Source organism: Panthera pardus, unplaced genomic scaffold (assembly GCF_024362965.1).
Source record: "Panthera pardus isolate Hobbes unplaced genomic scaffold, ASM2436296v1 HiC_scaffold_21, whole genome shotgun sequence".
Classification (NCBI taxonomy): Eukaryota; Metazoa; Chordata; class Mammalia; order Carnivora; family Felidae; genus Panthera; species Panthera pardus.
The window spans coordinates 33,580,624-33,605,961 of record NW_026526777.1 but is presented as its reverse complement, the minus strand read 5'-3'; the positions used below and the strand labels follow the sequence as shown (position 1 = coordinate 33,605,961).

At 48.8% G+C, this 25,338-nt stretch overlaps 1 protein-coding gene across 8 annotated transcripts; it reads right to left on the bottom strand.

Annotated features, from left to right (window-relative positions):
* Positions 1-396: 396 nt before the first annotated feature.
* PFKFB2 (6-phosphofructo-2-kinase/fructose-2,6-biphosphatase 2) lies at positions 397-24,766 on the bottom strand. 8 transcript variants are annotated; one of them, XM_053909111.1, is made up of 16 exons: positions 24,069-24,766; positions 22,314-22,424; positions 17,109-17,234; positions 16,500-16,596; positions 16,016-16,082; positions 15,804-15,878; positions 15,390-15,446; positions 14,361-14,485; positions 12,240-12,447; positions 11,688-11,834; positions 10,220-10,324; positions 9,361-9,490; positions 8,558-8,620; positions 7,981-8,045; positions 7,168-7,359; positions 397-776 (listed from the first exon to the last, which is right to left on the bottom strand). In XM_053909111.1, exons 2-16 carry the CDS (start codon positions 22,402-22,404, stop codon positions 711-713), a joined length of 1,614 nt encoding a protein of 537 aa, XP_053765086.1. In that variant the 5' UTR covers positions 22,405-22,424; positions 24,069-24,766; the 3' UTR covers positions 397-710. The 8 variants fall into 8 exon arrangements, with proteins under 8 accessions (XP_053765086.1, XP_053765081.1, XP_053765079.1 ...); XM_053909106.1 differs by lacking the exon at positions 7,168-7,359 and having other exon boundaries at positions 24,069-24,760; XM_053909104.1 differs by lacking the exon at positions 397-776 and having other exon boundaries at positions 6,021-7,359; positions 24,069-24,758.
* Between the last annotated feature and the right edge of the window lie 572 nt (positions 24,767-25,338).

Sequence of the window (25,338 nt, the reverse complement as noted above, 5' to 3'; positions counted from 1 at the left end):
ATACAGGTAGAAAATGAAAAGGGAAGTTAGAAGATGGGTATGCATTCTGGGGAGCCTTGCAGTCAGATCCTGCCCTTACGGGGCCTGGAACAAGAAAACCTTCTCTAAACGAAAAGGCAGCTGACGCTGCTTCTCCATCACCAAAGTAGAGACGTTTCAGGGACTGAATTTCTCAGATACCCTCTCTATTCACCTGGTGAATGTGTCTCTTGTTTCCAACGTGACAAAGGGACTGCTCGCATAGGTATGTCGTACTCAAGCCCGTTCGCCCGGAACGGATGGAGAGACCAGCTCTTAGAGCACAGAAAAGGCTTGCGCAGCACAGCCCGTTCACTTGGAAACAATTAAATCCAAAGAGGTACGTGTGCATTTCAGGAAAGAACAGCCAGCCAGGGATACAATTGCAGGTAGGAAGTTAAATGCCCAAACGGAACAAGATTGACCAACTGAGGTCACACCCAGCAAGGAGATAATAAAAACTAATGGACTCAGGCTGTTAGATATTTTGAGGCACAGGGAAGTGAAGTTCTTCAGTGTAGCAGAAATTCCATTAGGCATGAGGGGAAGAAATGTGATGTTTTTCCAGGCCTCATTTTGGGGGATCTCAACATCCGATCCCTGCTCAACTTCCTGATCAAGCCCCTGTGGAGCTGACATCCCAAGCTTTATAGTTGATCCTGGAGAAGTCTGGCCTCTCAAACTTCTCGTCATCAGGAATGCGACGTGAGGGACATCGTGGAAGACAAGTGCCTGTGCACAGCCAGCATGGACTCCGCCTAGGAGCCGGAGAAGAAAGAGAAAGCCATTACACCACCACAAAGGGACCGGTAAAAGTAACGCAGAATCCCCGCCCCCGCCCCCCCCGCTTCCACTGCTCCCCCACAGGCCAGACCCCCACATCCGCACACACGCATGGACACTCTGGTGTGCTCACACATACCCGTTTTACCCTTGGGATTCAGCCAAACTCCACCGGTACAGTCATGGGCTTCTTTCCCTGAGAAACCAACCTTGTACCCATGCTGGACCAGGCAGTCCTTCCAGACCTAGACCATAAGCCATATGCCCAAGATACGAGCCACGTAAGCCCTGTGGTAAAGGGAGAGCACGTAGGCCCCTACCAGCCAAAAGACCATGCCGAGAAAATGGCACCACATTCAGGGCAACTTGGCTTGTGAAGAGGGTCTCTACAGTTGTTATCCCAGTCCGTCCCGCAACCGGTCGTAGCACAAATCAACTTCTTCCCATAAACTGGGATTTAATGTTTTTTTTTTTTTCTGGAGAAATTCTCGCCCCGAGAGCAGTGTTGCTCAAGTGATAAATGTGCATCTGAATCACTTGCTAATCCCATGAGGATGAGGATTCTGATTCAGGAGGCCTGTGACGGGGCCGGAGGGTCTGCATGTCTAACGAGCTCCTGCTCCTTGCGAGGGTACCAAGGAATGAGGCAGGAGACAGTGACACAATCCCACCTATCTTTCCTGTCTCAGAAGATAAATGCCATTTTATCCCTTCGGCTGTAAGTGCTTTAGAAACAGGCAGGTCATATTCCAGAAGGAACAGCCCACTAAATTCTAAGAGATCTCCACATTTTTTCTTTACGACGAAGAGGTACACATTGCTAATGGGAGTCACAGTACGGTGTGGGCAAAGGTTAATTTTTTCTTAATTCTTGTAGAGGCGCCAAAAAGTACACACAACTCCTACTCAAGTTCACGTGCCTTCCATAACGTCCTACCCATGTTTCCCAGAAGGTGGTGGAAGAGAGCCATGACTCCATCAAGGACTCCAGTCACACTGCCAACTGGCTTTGGCTTGTCTGAGGCTCGATCACGGAGCAGCATGAGATCGTTTTGGAGGTGGGGGGAGTGGGTGGAGAACACAATCCGAAATACAAAACAAAAAACCCAGAAGCCTTCTGATAGGTTCAAGTTACACGCCAATTTTATTTACCCATTCTACACACACGCGCACACACAAAAAACATTTCAAATATAGTTATACACACCTTCTGTGGATCTGAGGGGCATATTTTGATATCAATGTCACCAGATTAAATCAGAACGCTGGTAAGGACTCACATTCCTTTTTCACCAGAGCTGTGCCTAGGAAATCCGCAGGATAACTAGTACGTGAGTTCCCAAGTCAGTCCATTCCCTTCACCCATTTCCAACCCCCTCCAAGGGGCACAGCTGGTGATCAGTCCTTTGCTTTTGCCACAGTAAAACCGGCACCAGATCAGAATGAGTTGATTTTGTTATTCCAACACGATTTTAAAAATGTGCACAAGCGATTCAGATACAAAAACACCAAGTTGGTGAATAATGGTCCTAGATCCCCAGTGAAAGGCTTGCTGGAAAGAATACTTCTGCCAACTCTTAAAATCAATTTTTAAGTGCAAAACTTCCCTTGCATTTTTATGTACTAGATTATGAGTGAGAGCCAAATGCATGGCCAACTACACACAGCGGCATGAGCCACTGCTACATCCCGTAACAGGGAAGCTGAGGACACAGAAGGTTCAGAAACAGGCAGTGAAAGGGAAGTCCTGCCTAGAAGTGGGAGAATGGATGGAATGAATTCGGGCAGAGGTAACAATTTCAGGCTTTGAGTAGGCATTTCCTTCGCTGAGTTTACAAAATACCATACACAAGTGATGTTTTCATCATTTGCTGCAAAACGGTGGGGATTTGGCCGCTACTCTAAAAGAAAGGTCTATTAAAAATCATAGCGTACAGAATGTCCCCCTTAAAAAAAAAAAAACAGTGAGTGTTTCCTTCCTTTCTTTGTAGGACTCATGCAACAGACACAGAATGACAATGATGCGCATATACTATTAACTGCCACAATTAGAAAACAGACTGTCAGCATACAGACCCCAATAGAGTCCGTCAGTCATCAGCATACAGATCCTACTGGAGTGTGTCAGGCGGTCAGCATACGGATCTTACCAGAGTCTGTCAGTCAGCACCGGGACCCTACCATACATAGTCTCTCGGTCAGTCAGTCAACATACAGACTCGACCAGGGTCTGCCAGTCAGTGAGCATACTTATACTCCCACTGGATACAGTCTTCTGGACACTATGCATCTAAATTAAATTCCTGGACGTACTTCTGATGGCTGATGTCACCTCTGCGGGAAGTCAGAGATCAACCCTGATCTAGTTGCCAGTGCTGCAATCTGACTCGATCGTTAGATATTTTTCAAAATGAAAATATTTAGAACGTGACCCAGGGAAAATGCATACTAGAAAACCTGAGTAAATTTATCACATTTCTTGCAAACGACCACAACGTGGCCTCTGAACTCAGCAAAGACAACGGAATGTGCGTAAGACTGTGTAACCCGGATATAGTTCTCTCAGTTCTTGGACACTCTTCCCCATCCTTTGGCTACTCCAAGCACCAATGAGTTTCTCCAGAACTTAGATCTCCTACTCACAGAAAGATTGTAAGACGGACTTATTTCCAAGGTTATGTCATGTTTCTTCAAAATGCCAGGGCCTCTGCAGATCAACTGTGGGTTGCAAAGAGGAACACCCAGAACCTCCCAGGAAACACTATTCATTCAGTCTAGGAATAGGAGTAAATTGTATTCCTAACTCTAACTTCGCGGAAGGACAGCAAACAAACCTGAGACAATAAGAGAGGGCGGACCCCCAGCACCATGCACGTTTTTGAAACATTTTCTTATTCTGCTTTGCAGCTGAATGTAAAACAATCCCCTTGTCAAAACAAACCCAGAGATAATACAGATAATAAGAGCTAAATTCTAATTTGAGGATTAAGAGACCAGAGAAGCTAGTTCTCTAAATCTGCTTTACATTCCTCGTTCAAGTCTGTCACAAAATTCATCGTTCGGCTTCCAAGCGAGAAAACAAAATATACAACGATTTTCCTTTCCTCATTTACTAGACTAAACAATTTAATAGATTAAATGCTAAAGCCTTCGCCTATTTCTCCCACAACGAAATGGAAAGTCTCAGCAAAGGGTACTCCGGAATCCATCCTTTCTTTGTAGAATCTGTGATCTAGGCACAATTACAGTCATATGTATATACTGCCAATACACGTTTTAGTAAGAAAGGAAGAGGAAGACAGAAAAGAAAGGAAGGAGAACTTCTCTGAAATGTGGAGTAAGAGCTCTACGCCTTCTGTATCCTCCTGGCTTCTTCCTGCTCTAACTCCTCTGGAGGGATCTTGCTTGCTCTAGAATCTACTGAAGGACGCTGAAACCCATGCTACCGTCAAATCCTAATTTCTTGGGTCCCACCTGAGCATAGTAAGCCCACCTCAGTCTCCTCTTCTGGGAGAAGCACACTAGGACAGGGGGAGAGTGAAGAAATGATGGGCGGGCTGGGGGCCAGCACGAACTCCCCAGTGACCTGTGTGTCCCATGGTGGGGTTTACAACAGGGTAACACAATGCTAGCTCGTTAGAGAATTCTCCTCTCACTAAAAGTACGTACAGCCTAAATCCAAAGTCTTTGGCTCAAGATGCTCCTGCTTGTCATTCATGAGCTCTGAATTGCTCTCACTGCACAGCAGGAAAAAAAGAAAAAAAAAAAAAAAGAATAATCATTTAGGCTAAAATGCTGCCAGCCAAGTGAGATGAGGCCACCTTCTCAAAGTGCCACACATACCACCTAGGCCTCATTCTCACCTGGCGGGGTGGGGGTTCTCTCCTCCCAGCCCCTTTAGTCTCCTAGCCAGAGGACAAGAGGAACGTCAGGAGAAGTAATCTGAACTCCACAGCAATGTCTACATTTACAGACTCGATGTGTCGCTCTTTCGCAAATGTTCATTTAGCATAAATTATACACCCTGTCTCTAATATAACCTTCTTCAGGGCAAGGACCTTTTCTTCTACTTCTGTGTACCCGACCCCTCCACCACCCTCACCACCAAGCCCCACAAAGACACTGTGTACATAGAATGTAACAGCGAAACAGGAATAGCAGGTTAGACGCAATTAGGAGCAGAATCTAGGCAAGCAGCCTTTGGAAAGGCCGTGATGGGTGTAAGAATAAAGGACTCATGGTCACAAGTGGGCTGCCTATGATGATAACCCTTATCGTTCGACAAGTTTTATCTCTGTGCCTTTACCCAGAGTGCTTAAAATTCCCAGGTATTACCCAAGTGCATTTATTCACACAGGGATCTGTTCAACACAAAGGGTTAAAGATGGGACGAGAACCTAGGGTGACCCTCTAGAACACAGCAGACTGCCTTCACAGGTGTCACCTCATTTAATATTGTGATCTGCTTGATCTGCTCACACATCTAACTCCAAAGAATCACCCCTTCCGAGCCGAGAGGAATTCAGAATTCTTAGGTTGACGTGCTGTCCAAGGAACTATTCCAGTATTTCTCCCCCACAACTTCATAAAAAGGAGTTCTAACATGGAGTAGGAATCAGAATTCGGGAAGTTGTTTCAATACGTGCATGTCCAGACCCCAATCCCAAAGACTCTGAGTTAGTATTAAGCCTGAAGTGGACCCAGGCACGTCTAGGTTTCAAAAGTTCTAAAGAGGATTCTAATGACTGCTCCTAGGTGAGAACCATGACAAAAGGTCATCTATCACCCAACAAAAACACCCTTGGCAAACAGGTAACTGGCTCTTGCTGGTTACCTCTAAAAGGCAAATCGGTAACTTCAAGGTGTGGACCCATTCCATCGCTTTTAAAACAAAATCTCATGAGAGATCTGGACTTCCCTCTCAGAAAACTGCACATACGTTCCTGTTTTAGATACAGAATTGGAGGGGGGGAGGAGTATGCCGCCATGGGTCACCAAGAAGCTAAGAAGAACTCCTTGCTCTAAACATTTCCTGTTTAGCCCTACTGAGAAAATAAGGTGACGCAAGTGAACAGGCAATTCCGGACAATGAAAGGCTAGACCCCTCAGGGTCCCGAAGACTTCTGGATGGCAAGATGAGACAAAAGAATATGCCAGTGAGGGAGATTAAATTCATGACCAGGCTTCTCCATATTTAGAACAAAGAAAACAACAACTGCTCTTGCGTAATTTTTTTTTAACGTAAAGAGGGGAGTGTGTTGAAAATTACGGGAAAATCAGAAAAAGCTCTAGTGGACTCTTCTCTGCTGTTTGAGCAATTCCATCAGAGGTGACTCTTTAACTCTGTCCTTCTCGACAGCCCCAGAGGTCACTGGCCTTGGCAGGAAAGCTGCTGTGGTTGGCAAATGGGGAGCCACTGGGGAGAAAAAGACATGACCGCCCTAAAAGAGCCCAGTAAGAGCTAGAGACCGTCCTCTCCCGAACCTCACTCCACAACTGCCAAGGGCCCTGTGCCTGGCTCCCGAAGTGAAAACTACCAACCCAGCTATTTCCCACGTGCTCAGAGCCAACTCCCCCAGGGCACCGCACACTTCAGACTGGTTCTCGTGAACCGAGGTGCGAGCTCTCGCTCTATGTCCACCTGTAGGCTCCAGAGCATCTGTGGATGTTCTGAGGCCTGGGCTGACCCTTTCACGACCTGGCTTGAGAGGAAAGGAGGGGGGGGGGGGGGAACCACACTCCCCAGTCCCGATCCATTGAAGCCCCCTGTAGAGAGAGCATCAACAGAGCCTTGACTTCTGTCTCGCCCACCACCCCTTCCCACCTCGACAGACACGATGACAATGCCATGCATCACACCGGACAATCCAAAGGGAAGATGAGGGAGGGGAACAAAGCAGGCAAGTAAGGACCGTGAGTAGAGCACACCTTGAAGAGACAAAAGTGAAGGCAAAATGGGCTTCTTTGTCCCCCCTCTGCCCTGCCCCCCACTTTAGCAACACAAGGACATTAGTGAGTTTAGACACCGAGGACAAAAACCAAGTCTATGGGGCATACTTAACCTCAGAGCCAGCTATGCTAAGCACCCAGGGGAGTGTACCCCTTTTCCTCCTCCTCCAGACCACCCCAACCGAGGACATGTCCTGAAACGGCCGCTGGTCAACTTGCCCCTGGGCGGGGAGATGTTTCACACTGGAGAACAGCTAAGATTGGTCTGGAAACACATGAGCTCATGTTCTCTGTTGAGATCCACGGTGTGTTGTTGGGGGTGGGGGCTAGAAGTTAAATGACTCCTTGGTGATTAGTGACAAGGGCAGGAGGCCAAGCCGGGGCAGGGGTGGGGTGGGGGATATAGGGTTACACCACCGGAATGCTGACTTGGGTCTTCGGCTGGTCGGCCCCTTCTTGCGTGTCCAGGGCACGGAGAGGGCTGAGGGGCTTGAGGGGCCGGCTCCCAACACTGTAATTTCTTGGACGCCTTATTGTATTCGAACTGGACAGAGGCGTAAAGCTGTTCCTTCTCATCCTTACAGGGGTTTGGTTCTTGGGGAAGTTGTTCTGATTAGAAATGGAGGGACACCATACAAATGAAAGCCAAGCCAAAAGCTCACTCATCAAGGTTAAACAATGCTTGTAACCACAAGTTTCCTCCACTCCTGCTCCTCTGCAGACAGAGCCTCTCATAAGACATGGGCCATAGCCTTGTCCCCAGCCCCTGGAAACTAAAGGGTTGTAGCTAAAGGTCCTTGAGCATCACCATCCATAGTGAAAGAGGGCCCGCAAAAGGAAGGGGCTTAAGATCACACAGATTATCAGGACAGACCAAGGAACAAATCTATTCCTCTTAACCCCACTGTATAGGGTCTCCTGGATCCTATATTCTAAAGGGAGCATTCTCTGGGGGAAAAATTTTGTATTTCACTTCAGCTAAACACTTTCCATATTTAACAGGACTTCCAGGAGCCACCTTTCAAGTGAAGACTCAGGAAAGAGGTACTAATTTTTAAAAATAATAATTCCAACATCTCTTCCTTTTGGAAGTAAAGAGACCACACAGGACACGAGTTCTGGACACGTTTTCCTTTTGTACATAAACAAAAGCCCAGGCTCGTGATGTCAGAGGTGCAAAGACTCAAGGTGGCAGGGAAGCTGCACGTTCATCTATGAGAAAATACTTACAGTTGGCTTGTCGCGATGAGTGTTCACAGCCTCCACGTTGAGTTTAATTGTTTCCACTTTGCATCCTGAGAAAATGGAGGAAAGAGAACAGGCTTTCAGGGAAAAAAAAGCTCAAAGAAAAATTCTTAAGTTTCAGTATGGGAAGCATACCATAAAAGTACGTATATATACCCGCATACAAACATACAAACATACATACATACTTTAAAAAAATTTTTTTTTTTTAACGTTTATTTATTTTTGAGACAGAGAGAGACAGAGCATGAACGGGGGAGGGCCAGAGAAAGAGGGAGACACAGAATCGGAAGCAGGCTCCAGGCTCTGAGCCATCAACCCAGAGCCCAACGCGGGGCTCGAACTCACGGACCGCGAGATCGTGACCTGAGCTGAAGTCGGACACTCAACCGACTGAGCCACCCAGGCGCCCCCATACATACTTTTAAAAATGGAAGGCATTGATGGGATTCCCCTGGTATACAGGGGTCATGAAGTTGAACTTCTGGACAAACTTCAGACAAAATTCAAATATCCTTTCTTCGGTCCCCACCTCCTGCCCAGCTCCTTAGCTCATAGTTACCGTAGGCCACGGGAGTAAGCTGGAAGATGGTATGGAGAGGACACCTCAGGTACGGTAGCTCATCTGAAAGCAGAAAGACCGGGTGCCAGAAGTCGCTTTATCATGGAGTAAGGTCAAGTTGGTGGGCGAATCTCAGCCCACGAGTTTTCTTTACCCTACCTAGAGTTGAATAATCCCCCTCCTGAATCCCAGACAATTAGCAGGACAGTCACCAAAGAAGCTGCCCAAGCTACGGAGAGGCTAAGAAAGGAAATCAGTCCATTTTGGATCCTTCCACGCAGGCAAAACAGGAGTAAGAGCAGGAGCCAGAGCCCCATGAAAGAGAACATGGGGGCCCAGCTGGGTGTGCCAGAGGCCGGCCTGCAAGCTTGCCAGCAGCTCAGGTAGATCACGAAGGAAAGGGTCAGAAAAGCCAGCAATTTCCTCAGGGCTCTACCCAGACGGAAACTGTCCTACGCCCAATCCAAAGAATGAAGACAGTTCTAAGACACCACGCTCCTCGTAACCGAATAACCAGCTGGGAATGTTTGACCACTGAACATCCTGATTCTGCCAGGAGTGTCAGCTTGACGCTGGCCCTTTAGCCAAGGAGGATCAAGGAACTCCAGCAGCGGCCACTCTCCGCTGAGGGCTTTTGTACCAGCAGAGTAAATTCAGCTGCTGGGAGCCCCACGCTGCTGCCTCAAGAATGCACTCCAATTTGAGTGGAAGAGGGGAGGTCCGGTTGCCCAGGATCCTGGTGCCACCTCAAGTCTAGCCCCCTCCCCATGACTGTGTCCCCTGGCCCTTCCCTCAAATGTCACCTGCACCCTTATCCAAGAAGTAGGCCAGGAGGCAGCGCATGACAGCCTGGTGGGAGATGACGAGGACGTTGCCCTGACGCTCCAGCTCCATGATGACAGGCTCCAGCCGCTGCACCAGGTCCTGGTACGACTGCGGAGGAAGTGGGGCACACGGGTAAGACGCCAGCACAGGCCAGCAGCCAGGTTGGCGGCCGGGTCCGGAGTCAAGAGGCCACTTCTCCTTCCCCAGCTGGCTTTCCTCCTGGAGGTTCAGCGACTTCATGTCGCCTGCTAACTCCCCCCAGCCCTGGGATCTCTTGAGAATACTCAAGAGCAACACTCGGACCGAGAAAGCTACGGTCAAAAGGAGGAAATCTGAATTCAGCCTGTGTTTTTTCCCCTTCCCACAGAGGAACAGGCAGAACGTGAGGCAACGAGAGTCTCCTAGGGGCTCCCCGGGCCTCTGCCGTTGCCTCCCAACTCTCGACTACGAAGCACTCAAGCCAGGGAATGGCCTCAAACACGCCAGATGATAGGGGGATCATTCATGTCCCATATATTTACTTGGGGTCTAGGCCTGCTTGGGTGGGGTGGGACAGAGGGAGTGGTACGAAAGAAAGATGTAAAAGAGATGATGTTGATTCTGCAATTAGTCAACACAGAAGACATCCTGTCACCTTTTCCCCTGGAGATCTCAATGAGCCATTCGACTGTCTAAGCTGAATTAAACACAGCGTGACCCGAAGGCAGAAGGGAAAAACGACGCGATGCCGTGACCACCGTCTCTAGACCCTCCACATCACGTTCACTCCTTCCCCCAATTTAAAGCTAAACCCCCAACCGAGGGCTGGGCAGTTGCCCCACGTGAGGGGAGTCTCACCTCCCCGCCAGGGTATCGATACAGGTATTTCTCTTGGTCCCGAAGCGCAAACTCCTCTGGGTACTGCTTCTCAATCTCTGCGTAGGTCATCTCCTCGCACACACCCTGCAGGGAGCCACGCCGGCTGGAGGAGGCAGACCGGCCCACGCATCCCCCCACACACAAGGGGGACAACACCGAAGAACCCCAGCTCTCACTACGTGCCAGGCACTGTGGTGCTTGCCCGCGCTGCCGCTGACTGGCCCTGGCATGTGACACTGGCAGGGGGAGGGCCGCCGCAGACAGGACGTGGCTGCTTAAGCTGTCGCTTGCTCCGGCTACTTCGGAGGAGTCAGAAGTCAAGAAAAGTCAGCAGGATAGAGGGAACAGGAAACAGGGAAAGAGGGGACACTGAAGGGACCAGAGAATTCTTACAGAAGGCATAAAAAGGTACAGAGAAAGAAATGAAAAAGAAAGGTCTACTTCTCGATGAAAAAGAATGAAATCTTGCCATCTGCAACAACATGGTTGGAACTAGAATATATTATGCTGACTGAAATAAGATATATGACTTCACTCATATGTGGAATTTAAGAAACACAACAGTTGAACCTTATAAGGGAAGGGAAGGAAAAATAAGGTAAAAACAGAGAGGAAGGCAAACCATAAGAGACTCTTAAATACAGAGAACAAACTGAGGGTTGCTGGAGGGGAAGTGGGTGGGGGGGGGATGGGCTAAATGGGTGATGGGCATTAAGGAGGGCACTTGTTGTGATGAGCACTGGGTGTTATATGTAAGTGATAAATCACTAAATTCTATTCCTAAAATCATTTTTATATATGTTAACTAACTTGGATGTACATTCAAAAATATACAATAATAATGAAAGGGAGGGAGGGAGGGAGGGAGGGAGGGAAGAGGAGAGGAGGGGAAGGGAAGGGAAGGGGAGGGGAGGGGAGGGGAAGGGGAGGGGAGGGGAGGGGAGGGGAGGGGAAGGGGAAGGGAGGGGAGGGGAGGGGAGGGGAGGGGAGGGGAGGGGAGGGGAGGGGAGGGGAGGGGAGGGGAGGGGAGGGGAGGGGAGGGAAGAAGGAGAGGCCTACTTCTGGGCTCAAGGACAGAAAAAGCCAAGAACAATTTGGAAAGGACTTTTCCAAAAGAGCTGACCAAATGATCTAACCAGAAATTAAAGTGTTGTTAGCCATTTTTTTCCCAGGAGAAAAATAGGCAAAGGAACAAAATGGAGCTTCCCTCTCCCCAGGTACCAGAGTGGCTAGGTCGCAAACTGGTTTGGGCCCATCACTGGCACAGGGGCTCAAGCATGAGGCAGGCAGTCCTGACTAGGGGTGCAATTGTTCTCACCTCCTCCCCACGTACTACTACCCGGTAGTTCTGGTTTTCTAGACAAAACTGCCCATCTCCTGACTTCTGAGTTCCTGCCTGAATAAGAGACTCTTACTGGCTTTGTAGCCATCAGAATTTCTTACTCACAGCATCAATCTCATTCAGAATCTTCCACTGCTCATATGTTACACCCAGGGACTCAGCAGTCTGGATAGTCCTCTTCAGCTGGCTTGTCCACACTTTGAGGTCTGCTATCTCCTGTTCCCCCAGAAACTTCCTTAGAGCCTGGGCAAACTGGGGTTTGAGATAAAATTTTAAAAGGAGACACACACGCACATACACGTGATTGCTAGCCTGGCCTGTAAAAGACAACACGTAGGATCATGGTCAAAATTCAAAACATGCTACACAGTTAGGATAAACCCACGGGGAAATGAACTTCAACTGGAGCATCCTGTACTGTGCTAGGGACACAAGTGGTGCCCAAGAGATAGCTGACGGTCCCATGAACAGCAGAAGTGGTTCTAAGTTATCCACATTACAACACAGAATCAGTGGATGAGAAAATGTCTTCAACATTTGCTTGGCTAAGCCCCAATGGGATTTAGGAAGAAGTAATGGGATAAGAGGCGTGACCTCTGCCATGCCCTTCCTCCAACCCTAAGCCTGGGAACTTCAGCCTGCCGCCGAACCACTCACCTGCTTTCCCCGTGCCGAGAGGCCGGAGTCGCCCCCAATCTTCCCCAAGAGGTTGAATTCACTCTCTCCGTGCCGGCAAAGGTAAATGGTGCGAGGCTGCACGTGGATATTCATGAGGTAGTAGACTATTTTGCTCTGGATGTAGTCCTGGACTCTGTTCACTAAAAATCGCTGGCCCACATTTATCACCTTGATGAAAGAAAGATCCCTGGGACAGAGCAGGAGAAAAGAGAATCCCTGCGAATGAAAATCTGAGGATAACAGTGGGAAGGGAAGGATTCCCATAGCCACTTTCGGGTTCAAGACAGCTCTTCCTCCTCTCCTATCAGAGCCAACTCACATTTAAGGAAACAAGCGGTAAGAGACGGGTTACACCTCAGATCCAGTCTACCACTTCTTCAGGGCCTATACTGTGCCATGCAGTGTAGACAGGTACGATACAAAGAATCCAGACTTTCCTTCAGGGGCTAGACTAGGTGATGTGACAATTTTGCTACCCTGAAGTTTGGTGAGAAGCACATTCCCCATCTGAGGGAGCGAGAACGTCTTCGCTGGCAGGGAGGGCAGGAGGCAGCAGAAGCTTAGAAATCTCTCTACATTCCTGCATCGACCGAACCAAGCCTCTCTCAGAGGCACTTCCACAGCTGTTGCCCCATCAGAGAATTTGTCTCACCGTAAAAATGATCCATGCTCATTCCAAAAAATTTTCCAAAAAAAATGTGTAACGATGTAAATAAACATCACCCAAACCCTACCTACCAACACACACACACACACACACACACACACACACACACACACACTTTTAGAATGTTATTCTATATAGGACCTCTATGAAGAATATACTATTACACCCTAGAACTCATCCAAATACTAACGTTCTGGGCAATCTACTTGAAGGAACTTTGAGACTCCAAACATTAAGCAGACCATTAACACAACCGAATGATGGGCTATGCACACTTATGTCGCCACTTGCTTGGCTGCAGGGCTGTGTTCTTGAACACAGCTGTTAACTGCCTCGACTACATACTTTGCCAAAGGCCACATTCTCCCAGGTTTCTGTGTACACATCTTTCTCCAAAACGGACCTGACATTTTACTAGAGCTCTCGTACCTCGTGCATATCAAGTTATCCCATACTACACACTACATTGCTAACAGACACTGGCACAGTAATAATGGCTGGCCCCGACCAGACATTTCTGGTGAGCCAGGAGTGGCAAGGACTTTACGTGCTATATATCCACACACAGACACGTGTGTCTGTGTGTGTATACATATACATATACATACAGGTATATATACACATATGCATATTCATACACCTACACACATGTTTTATATATAACATATGTTTGAGTTTATTATAAATTTTTGTTTGTATCTACTCGTATTATGTGTATTTATATGTAAAACGACAGTATATATACATTACCCATATTTGTACATGTCTGCATGTCATATTTTATATGAACATATATTTCTACATAACGTTAGGGCGATACATGTAACATATATATGTGTATATATATATATACACATATATATGTAGATGCTTCTTACACATTACACAATATATATACACGCAATAAACTTTAAAAATTTTTCAAAAACCGATGACACATCTCTCTGAGGGGTTTCCTACAACACCCTAGATGAGAACCATGGATCCAGAGCAGTGGTCCTCAACCTGGGGTGACTGTGCTCCCCAGGGACATCTGCAGTGTCTGAGAACACTTTAGGTTGAGGCAGATTGGGAGTATTACTGATGTCTAGTGAGGGGAGGCCAGGGATGCTGCTAAACATCCCACCGTGCACGAGACAGCCCCCTACTGCTCTGATAAAAAATTAGCCAGCTCAGAACGTCAACAACGCTGAGACTGAGAAATCCTGTTTTAGAGAAGAGAGAAGAAGAATGGTGGTAAAAGACACCTCACTGTTCAAGTGTAAGGCGTGACCCACATCGAAGCCACAATTCCACACCTTGTTTCTCTGGAAGGATGTAAACATTACAGGTCTGGATTGTCAGACAGAAGGTTTGAGGACAGGGGGAGAAAGGCTCTTTTCTCAAATGAGACCCCAGCCTCAGGCCCTTCAAACCATGGCCTTAAACCTTACTTGTCATAGCTGTCTGGGTCAAGGGGCCGATAGGTGACTTTGTAGCACTCGATCCTCTTTAGGAAGTCCTCCATCACATTCTCCCTGTTCCTTTCAGGGTAGTCAGGGCTCGACACCTTTACCTCCTGGAATCACAGGAAGAATAGGGCCTGGTCAGAGGTCTGCCCTTAACAGCCCTCCCATAAACAGCCAGCGCTAAATAAAGAGAAGGAAGTCCACAGAAGGGCCCTTTCACTAGAGTGTTGGCAATCCCCACTCGTTGAGCGCCCCCTCCCTGTCCTGTGACCCTGGCAACCAAGAAAGGAAAGACAACTGGGGAATCATGTGCCTGCCCTTGGCTGAAGGACTGAGGCAGTCACGCAGCTGAAAATGCTCCTGGGCCCCAATCCCTCTATGCGCCCTGCCAGGAAAACAGAATGGGCTTCCATTTCTCTACACAACCACTCAGAATAGGGTGTTTGATCTGATGCAGACCTGACTTGGACCAGATGCTTCTTCTGAGATGGTCCCAAGTTCCCACATTGCTAGGAGGGCACTGCCATGACACCATGTATACACGGCACAGCACAGCCCATCAAATGAGCACTGGTTTACACTGTGACAGTACAGAGCATGAGGCATTCGGTGCACGGAGCGCTGACCTGAATGGCAGACAGTTAGTGGGCAGGTGAACTTCCTATACGGCGGCCCTGACAGACAGCGAAGGGGCGGATCCACTCTAAGGATATACCGAGGTCTCGGCACCCAGCTAATACCCAGAACACGGGGCCAAAACTCCTACCGTCTTAGTCTTGGCTTCCATTCAACAACTAGTTCTTACTTTATTCCTCAAAGCCTCAGCTTCGCCTCCCAAGGGAAGGGTGTGGAAGTATAAAATGGTGCTCCAGCAGATTAAAACGATCAGCTTGTATTGTTAAACGTGTCTATTTCTTTCACTACCCGGTTGACTCTCACCGCTCAGCCACCAACACACACACAACACGTGGCAGAGAGGATAGAGAGGTGGCGGTATGCAGGGGAGTCACCCACCAGGATGTTGGCAGCAATGACATCAGGATCATCACAGACAGATTCCACAAAGAATACCTGGCCAGGGAGAGAAGGCAGTGATAAATGAGTCCAAAATGGCCGGGCTGTTAATTAACAGCATGTGCTCACACCTGCCCCACCCCAGTCACCACATCCTCCAGGATTTTCTTTCATGAGAGCAGCCTCCACGGCCTCTTCGTTTAAAAATAGCTCTTACCACATCCCCGGGGCCTCAGACATACAGGCTACGGGGCTGAGAAAGGACCTGAAAGAAAACACTCAAGGACTGGGGGTATTCCCCAAGAAAAGAAAAGGGAGAGCCAACCCGGTCCTCAGACACCAGAGCCAAAGAGATCCACGTGTCCCTCCTGGCTCCCTACCTCCACTCATCCCAGCATGAAACCAGGTTCCTACCTTGAAGGAATTCTCCTTGGCAAAGTTCAGAATCATGTCCCGCCTCTCCCTAGTGGTATTGGTGGCATCGAACACCTGAGAAGAGAGGCCCCAAAGTAGATGAGTGGGAAGAGAGACTGGGAATCCCACCGAGACAGACCCAACGTGAGGCCGTGCAGCCACGCTGCTGGAAGGGTGGAGACCAGGATGGGGAAGGGGCAGGGAAGGCTCACCGCGATCTGCCCGCTCTCCTCCGTAAGATATGCCTTCACATCTTGCAGTGCCACCAGAGCGCACTGTCTGCCGTGAGAACAGAGGACATCAGCGAGAGCAGCACCAGACCAAGGTCAGAGACGTGAACGACTTGGTTGCTATAGGAGTCACATCCCCTCCCGCCCGGCTTTCCCAATGGTCAAACATTTTCCCTAACTAGACTTTTCAACTTCCCCCCTGAAGTTTTTACACCCCCCCCCCACACCTTTCTCCCTCCTCTGCCCCATGCGTACCAAGCGTCCCTCTGCAGGTTTACCCCACAAACACACATGCATCTCCCTGAGCCTGTTCTACCTCCCAAACCCGCTATGACCCGTCCACCAAACAACTTCCAGTTAAAAGCCCCACAGGATGTTTACTGAAATGAAAACCGAGCCCTGTCACATCTAGTCTTGTGATGGCAGAGAAAGAGCTGGCTGGGAGGTCAGGCCTAAGAGGACTCACTTGCGGATCTTCATGGCCTCCTCGTTGTCATGCCGGAAGAAGTCATATGACTTATAGGACTTGACCGCTTCACGCCGATATACCCCAAGATTAAACACTGCAGATGACACCAACAGCCTTCAGCAGTGAAACAACACAATGGTCCCACCAAAGGGGACTTCTTGGTCTACTGTCAGAATGGCCAAGGAAATGAAAAAAGCACCATGGTATGTTGGGAACAACACCAGATTGCGAGTCAAGTTAGATTCAAGTTCAGACTTACTAGACCTTGAACAAGTCTTAAACTGCCTGAGTCTCAATTTCCTCAGTCACTTTGGCTATTTCACAGGGGTACTGCTAGGATGAGGCAGGATGGTATACATGGAAGGGCTCTGAAAATGCAAAGCCCTATATTACCAAAGGCATTCCCTTAAAACTAGGCCCATCCACCCAGGCCAAAAGGAAACAAGTCTGTAAACAGGGAGTAAATCCAGTAAATCAGGAAGCAACCACTATTTCTGCCAGGAGCACCCTGTAACCTTGATGCCAAGGAGAATAAATCGCCCAGAGGCCCGGGAGGCCCAAGAACTAATCATTTCCCTTCCCAAGGGATACATGACCTGCACCTACCTTTGGTGGGCACTCCAATCCAGTTGAGGTAGCGTGTGAGTTTCTTGGACACGTAGGTTTTGCCCCGGGCTGGCAGGCCAATCATAACAATGAGCGTTGGGGAGTTGGTCATGTAAGAGGCCCATGCTAGAGGGGGGGAAAGAGCAGAACTGAATGGCTAGGGGCTGAGTAAGGTTCACGCACTGGGCTAGGTACTTCATAGCCATAACCTGATTTAATCTTTATAAGCCTCAGTAAACCCAAGGGAAAACTGGGAAGGCAAACTGAGGAGATAGCAGTCCAACCTCCTAAAAGAGAATTAAAAGGTCATGTAGATTTCCAAGAAGTACCCAAACCAAGATATGTCTTCCCCACATATGCAACGTCTCCACAGAGGTACCTAAGGTGGGAAGAGAGGGCAAAGTGGCAAGGATTAGGAAGATAAGAACCATGGCACCTTCCTTCACGTAACCATGTCAGGTAACCCAAGGTTGATCCGGCTGTGGAGACACGCCTTGTGTCTGGAGAGTCTCCAGTGCAGAGCTGGGCTGGCTCCTAGAACAGACCCAACAGAGCTGGAGCTTCCTGAGCAGCTTGCTCGCGGGGCCTGGCTGCGCCCGCACCCCGGCCACCCGGCCCATCCTGCCACAGAGGAGCGGCAGGAGATGGGCCTCCACTGCTGCCAGCCACTCTCCTGGGCCAGGACCCAAACTGAGGTCATGTAGGACTTGGGCTCTACAGGCTCTTGTGAGGGGAGGCCCTGCCCAGGGCTGGGAAAGGGAAAGAACTGCCTCCCCTCTGCACTTCCCAGCACTGTTTTCCAGAAGGTGCCCTGCAGGTCGCTGCTGCTTCTCTGTTCTGAGACAAGGTGACCCTATAAGGCTAAGAAACAATTCAGTGAAACTGGGCTACTTGCACAGGAAAGTCATTTTCAACAGATCTCAGGGGAGAAGTGGGCAGAAGGGCCTGGGTAGAGGAAGACCACAGAAGGAAGAGCGTTTCCTTAGGGTGTTTGGCAAGAAGTACCCAGAAATCAAAGAGTGGCCCAAGGGGTCAGGGAGGAGTAGATGCCCAGATGAGGGGTTAGGGGACTTGGCCTTTAGTCCTTTACCCGTGTGCACAGGGAAAATGCCTGGGCCTGAGCAGGGGCTCCTCCAAGGTAGGTAATGAGCAACACAAATGATTTTCATCTCTGTACAAATAGGGAGCACAAAGCCAGGCAAAAACACCACCCTGCAGACTTAGCTGATGTGAATCCCCGATCTCTGATCCCCTAACAGGTCTGCCCGGAAGCTGCTGCCTCGGGTTTCAGTAGTAAAATTCTCCCGAGTCTTCACTTTCTCCAGCTCAGCGCGATGCTCTTCTCAATCCCCCGTGATTTGCCTCATTACCTGCACTTCTGGGCCTGCTTTGTCCACAACTTCCAGCCCATTAGGCGCTTCCCCCTAAGGTCCTCTCACCCTCCCTAAAGCTGAACATGAACTGATACTTGGGAGCTGCTCTGAAGCTAAACAGGGGGCCAGCTGCTGAATGTTTACCTAACCAGTCAGAGAATGCTAAGAGCAAAAGAAAACAGGGGTCTCTAAAGACTCCCCTAGGCACCACACCTCCCACCACTGGGCTTCTCATTTTCCAGGACTTCTTAGTTTCTGAAACGAAGCCACACTTCCTATCTCAGATTGCCACATTGACAAAATTAGGAACCTTCTGTCCGGCTGGTTACAAAACAAAACCACTACCACCTTAATTTGAAGAGTAGATAGTTCAAGCTGATTAATTTCAGGGACAGTGAAACATACCCCTGGACATATAATGGAAAGCTGTTTCAATGCTGAAAATTCTCTCCTACCTTCTTTACATAAGGTTTAATTTGCTTTCTTAATCTTTTTTTAATTGTTTTTTAATGTTTACTTATTTATTTTGAAAGAGAGAGAGAGAGCAGGGGAAGGGCAGAGAGAGAGGGAGACAGAATCCCAAGCAGGCTCCGCACTATCAGCATGGAGCCCAATGCGGGACTCAAACCCGTGAACTGTGAGATCATGATCTGAGCCAAAATCAAGAGTTAGATGCTTAGCCGACTGAGTCACCCACGTGCCCCTCCGTTTCTCAATCTTAAATTTATTCTCCCTCATGAACATAATTAGAGGAATGGAGGGGTTGATAACCTCCCTCCTATAAACAGAAACAGTCAGACCCAGGGAAGTGAACAGCTCGGCCCACAGTTCTACAGAAGGTCAAGTCAGGGCTCTGACCGGACTCCTGGTTTCATGACAGCCCCATCAGTTCCAGCCACCAGCTCTTGTCAGCACCTGGCGACGGGAATCATGTGATAAGTATGACTACACTCTCTAATCTAATCCTAAGAGGTGGTCTAGAAGGTCAGTGGAGAGAGCATTGGTGGTTCGAAGGTAGAAGGTCAGTGGTTCCCAGCCTTTTCATGAACAAGGTCTTCCACGGTATGTTCTAAATATACCCAATATTTTTGGAATATACAGCCTATTAAAATGTATTTCATTAGTAGTATCTTTTTTCATGTATGAAAAGTCATAAAACTGCCAATTACCTCCTGCTATTTGACTGATAGGCATGAAATAGCCAAGTTCTGCAGCTATAGTTGATAATGCCCAATTTCCACTCATGTGCTTTGAAGTATTAAAAATAGCTAACAACGTAGAAGTTTTTAGGAGAATAAACCAGTAATGCTGACAAACATTTCAGATGTGTCTATCTTTCCTCCTATGATTTCTGTGCAAACAGGCAAAGGCGTACACGCGAGCATGCTCCCTGCAGCATTGTCTATGATGATGGAAAACTGGAAACAGCACAAATGGGCATCAGGGGGAGGCTGGCATATGCAGATAATGCAGTTAAGTATTACTATACAGAAAGAGGTAAATTTGCATTTATGAACACACGCAAAAAAACGCTCCATGATACATGGAGGTACACATGGGAATTGGTCTGTTCCAGACCCACTCAAAATATCAAAGAATGAAAGAAACAAAGAAAAGCATGTACGCCCACACTCACCCCTATCCCCAACAGGCCTAATTCCTGAGGTGCCTTTAAGATGCCCTGAAGCCAGTCATCTGAGCACCTTAAAGGCACCTCGGCCAGCAACCTCCCTGTCACCCCCATCTCTGGAGCCGCTGAAGTTCCAGTAATGCTCCTTTGGAGGCTGTGGCTCCCTAAAGTCATTCTCCGGTCCTCCAGCTCAGGCACTTCCCGGAGCGAAGCCAGCCAACACAGGTGTAACTGGCAGCAAGGGGATAACGGCTGACCTATTAATAAAGCAACTGCTGGGTGTGAGCACTAAGCAGCCAGGGGAGCCCTGCTCCAAGACACAGGCAAGCAACAGAAAAAAAGGAAATCAGCTAACACGTATTTTCATGTGCGTTTCTCCTTTGTGGCTGCAGCTGTCCCCCGGTTCAACCCACGAGGGGAGAAGTAAAAGGGGGTAAATGAAAGATGGCGGTGTCAGGACAGCCCAGACGCTTCCAGTGGGGGAGAAGAAGGTGGAGCTTGGAAAGGAGAAATCAGAGCCCAGAGCAGGAATCAGAGACTAGAGGATAGGAAAAAGACCTGGGAATACTGCCTCCTTAACTATCGAGAGCCCTCAAGGCAGAAAAACTGCAGAAGAGCGGGAAAGGCAGGTAGCAGGTTTCTGTGGAGAATAAAGCGGAGCTGGAAGGCTGATGCTGGGCACTGTGCAGCCCGCGTCCCCACCAGCTCAAGTGTCCTAGTAACATGTGTGCACCTCTCTTTAAGATGTGCATCCCATACCCCCAAAGCCGGGTTACAGTACAGCAAGAGGAGAAAGCATTCTTTACTGAGAATCTAATCCTTCACAGGGCTCTTTCAAATAGCTCCCAGCACAGCATTTTCAATTTATATGCAATGAAAATAGAGTCACCAGTGAAAACTAACACACTTCAGCTACAGAAACACTCTTGTAAGTACTTTCTTATATTGACTCATTTAACGCTCACATCGTTCTAGGGGGAGATATTATTTGTATTCCCATTTAATAAATAAGCAAACTAAGGCCCAGAGAGGATAAGCAACATGTTCAAGGGCACACAGCTAAGAAGTAGTAAAACGGGATTCAAACCCAAGCAGTCTGACTCGAAGGGATGCACTCAAACATCATGCTATACTAGTTATCTCCTATTTGCCCTCAGTACCCAGCTTCCTGCTCTGGCAGAGAACGGAGACCCTAATCATAGAGGTGTGCCAACCCCAGTGTCACATCCAAACAGGCTGCCTCTGTTGCAGCGCAAACCCCAGCAAGCTTTGTCAGCGCTAGATGAAAAGAGATCATCGTCCTTAATCATGAGACTGACAAGGACGTGACATCAAGGCCGAGACCTGAGGGAAAGCTTTGACCATGAGAGATGGATTCCAGGTCTCATGCTGGTTGGCTGTCGTTCCCACCTGCTGACACGCATAACCACTGAAGTGAGAACTGACTGACAGGGTTCCAAAGGAAAGGGGCATCTGGAAGCAGGGCCGAGGGTTAGCATTCCTTGAGGACCTTTTGGACCATACAGTCTACAATGATGGTCAGGAATGCAGGTGCATGGGGAGAAGAAATGATGCTTCATTTCTCTACAAACCCACCTGATGTCTCTGTCTAAACTGGCAGGGAAACACTCCGGTGATATCTGTCCCCAGAGGAGTGAACTTGCGGGAAAAGTAGTTTGCAACGTGCAAAGGCTAACCCTGTGGGAAGCAGGGTGCCCGCGTCAGAGTGAGAAGTCAGATGCCAGGGTTGACTCCCCTAAGGCCAGTCAAAATGAACGACTGCTGGCTCTCACCTGCCATGTCCACAGTGAGCAGCATCCTCACAAAACTTGGCCCCCCAAATAAAGGGAAACTGTTAACAGTATCAGCCCTAAGTAATCCCCGCACCTGCCATTCTGCCTTGCACACCGTGTAACTTTCAACATCAGTCAAGTGTGCACATCCCCCCACCCCCACCCCACGAGGCAGTTAAAGAAAGCAGTAAGAAAATGTAGAGAAATACCAGCAGTCTAGCTCCAGTGACAGACATTTCACTGGGTCTCCTTGTTTCGGACAAGAAATTCCCCTTGTAGATTTGGTTCTAAATTCCCCTGTCAAAGAATTATCGCTTACTCCCACCAAGCATTAAAGTCAAGGATTACAATTCTATTCCCAAGACAAAATCCTGGGAGGGAGCAGCCCCTCCTCCCTCCCCGAACTCACAACATTTCTTCTCTGACATTCGGAGACTGGAGGTTTTGGTTTCACAGCTGTTGTTGTTCTGTTCTGAGGAAGATGCAAAATTCCCAGACATGGCAGCTCTTCAGGAGATGTCTGGAAGGGACAAAAGGAATGGAAGGAAGGAAGGAAGGAGACATCCCTCAAAACACTCAGGGAAGAGGACAGGTGCAGTATCAGTGAAAGAACACGGGGCCAAGAGTCAACCCCAGAACTTGTTGCTCTCAGTTAACAAGTTGGGAGGACCTTTGGAGAAGGTCCTCCCTAGCCCTGTTTCCTCATCTGTAAACTCAGTTGCACTAGAACCTTCCATGTTAAATGCTACTTAGGGGTTTACATTCACATAAATTCAATCCTTCTAATAATCCCTCAGTAAGGCATATTTTGCTACCATTGTTACTTTCCCCCATTTTACAGGTTGAAAAACTGAGTTTAATCAGTCAGTGGCTCATCCAAGTTCCTTCCTGACCTCAGATTCTAGTTTAAGAATCTGGGGAGTAGGGGTGCCTCAGTGGCTCAGTTGGTTAAGCGACTGACTTGGGCTCAGGTCAGGATCACACAGTTGATGAGTTCAAGCCCTGCCTCTGGCTCTGTGCTGACAGCTCAGAGCCTAGAGCCTGGAGCCTGCTTCGGATTCTGTGTCTCCCCCTCTCTCTGCCCCTCCCCCAATTGTGCTGCTGTCTCTCTCTGCCTCTCAAAAATAAAATAAATGTAAAAAAAAAAAAAAAAAAAAAAAAAAAAAAAAGATGCTGATGGTGGGACGCCTGGGTGGTTCAGTTGGTCGGGGGTCCGACTTCGGCTGGGGTCATGATCTCACAGTCTGTGAGTTCGAGCCCCGCGTCGGTCTCTGTGCTGACAGCTCAGAGCCTGGAGCCTGTTTCAGATTCTGGGTCTCCCTCTCTCTTTGCCCGTCACCCCCCCCCTTTCAAAAATAAATAAACATGGGGGAAAAAAGAATCTGGGGGGAGTAGTGGCAGAAGTCGGGGGTGAGGTGGGTTGCAAATAGATGCAGTTCATTATCATAAAGTCACTGCAGCCCAACGGCAAGATTGGACTGAAAAAAACGGGAGGAACGGGGAAATCTCAAACATGTTCCCTTAAGGAAAACTGTAACTGGACCCAGGGACAACCCTAGTACGTCACCATTTCTCCTCTGGTGTTCCCATTCGCAAGCCCTTGCTCCACACCCTCTTCCCATCCCTCCCTCGGAACGCAGTCTATATAAGGAACACGGGGGCGCAAAGAGGTGATAAATGACTTCCCCAAGGTCACCTGCTGATTAAGACTCGAACTGGGGTGGAATAGCCTCGTGCTCACGCCCCACACCCAGACAAGGGGCTCGTGAGGACCGAAAGTCCTGTTGCTTCCAGAACCTTGTCACTGCCCTTCCACCAACCACACAAACGCTCCAACCCCAACACCAGCCGCGGCTCCCGGTCCCCGAAAGTCCGCACTCTCAGCAGTGCCAGCACTTCCCCGAAACGGTAAGGCATCACCGTCCCGCACCTCATTCGGCTGCACGTAGCCCCCCTCCTCCCTCCCGCCCAGGCCCTCCCGGGCACAGTACAGCTGTCGCTCACCCTGTGATCCCTCCTAAGCTCCCTCCCGGCAATGGCCCCGGCACTTTCCCCGTTACGCTGCGGACGGGAGCCGGGAGACTGTGGCCCGGGTCCCGTCACCTCCGTAGCCGGCAAATCACGTGCCCGGGTCTGGCCCCTCCACCCAGGCGTCGGTCCTCACCTGGAGAGGATCGACCAATCCGGCGCCCGCAGGCTCCAGGGGGCGGGTTCAAATCCGAATCGCTGACGCCGGCTCTGGAAGGTGGATGAAAACTGTAAAGCCAAAAAGATCGCTAGCTCCCAAGTTTCCTCGCCCTGCGGAGGTTGGTTGCATCGTTGCTAGGCAACTAATAGGGCTGGGGGCGGGGCTAATAAAAAAAGCATAAGTTTTTTTCATACTCTCGCGAGAGGAAACGAAGGGGACGTCTTCAGAGGATGTGACTTTTTGGTGATGGGGAAATGTTGCGGAGATTAACGCTTTCCTCCCTGAATCCCAGAGGGACCTCGCTTAGATCCGTAAACTGGAACGTAAACTCTAGAAGGTGCTTTGCTAAAGTAAGCTACCACCGTCCTTGAGGTGATTACACCGTAGGGGGTTTGTATATCCTTCCCATAGGCCAGACACTGTAACCTAAGAAAGTCAACTACTCTTCTGTCATTGCTGAACCAGGAGCTTCCCTGGACCTTCCACATACTCCAGTGGTCTCCCTTCTGCCTCCTATGCTATACCACCTGGTCTGGTCGTCTTGAAGACCCAAAGAGGAAAATTGCTCCAGCAAAAATATTGGGTTACAAAAGTGAAGAGGCAAAGCTTCCATATAACTTATTCGGAGGTATTTAGAGTAGAGGTGAGTTTGTACATTTCAAGAGAACTTTTCACAGTTGCTCCCAGGCCTTTCTGATGCTTGATTCTGTTGATAAACTCACTCTACGCAGGCTAGGGCGTGCTCCTCCAGGATGGAAAAAGAACAAGGAATAGAGATTTCTTGGAAAGGAGATAAATTCAGAGATGTCTTTATTCCTGGGGATAAAATTCATCCTTCAAAATAGCTCAACTAGCGCCTCCTTTTTGAGGCTTTTTACAACAACCAGTATAACTGCCTTATCTGTACCAATACAACTCTGTATGCATTCAGCAAGTGTTTGTTGAACGCTTGTTTGGTGAGGCACAGTCCTTGGTTCTAGGGATACAGGATTGCCAAAGGTCACATAATCTAGCATTACCACGTGGCTGTGAAATTCGGTGGGTATGTGCCCTTTACACCCCACCCTCTCTCCTGATTACAGTGAGTACTTGCTATGCTGAAGGCAGGAATGGAGTCGTCTTCATATCACTATACCCAGAGCCTGAACTGGAATCCGAATGATAAACATTAGTCCTCTTCCTTAAACTGCTACCACCCACGTGTAGCAATTGCCCTAGGCCCAGATGATGACCTCATACTGCGCTT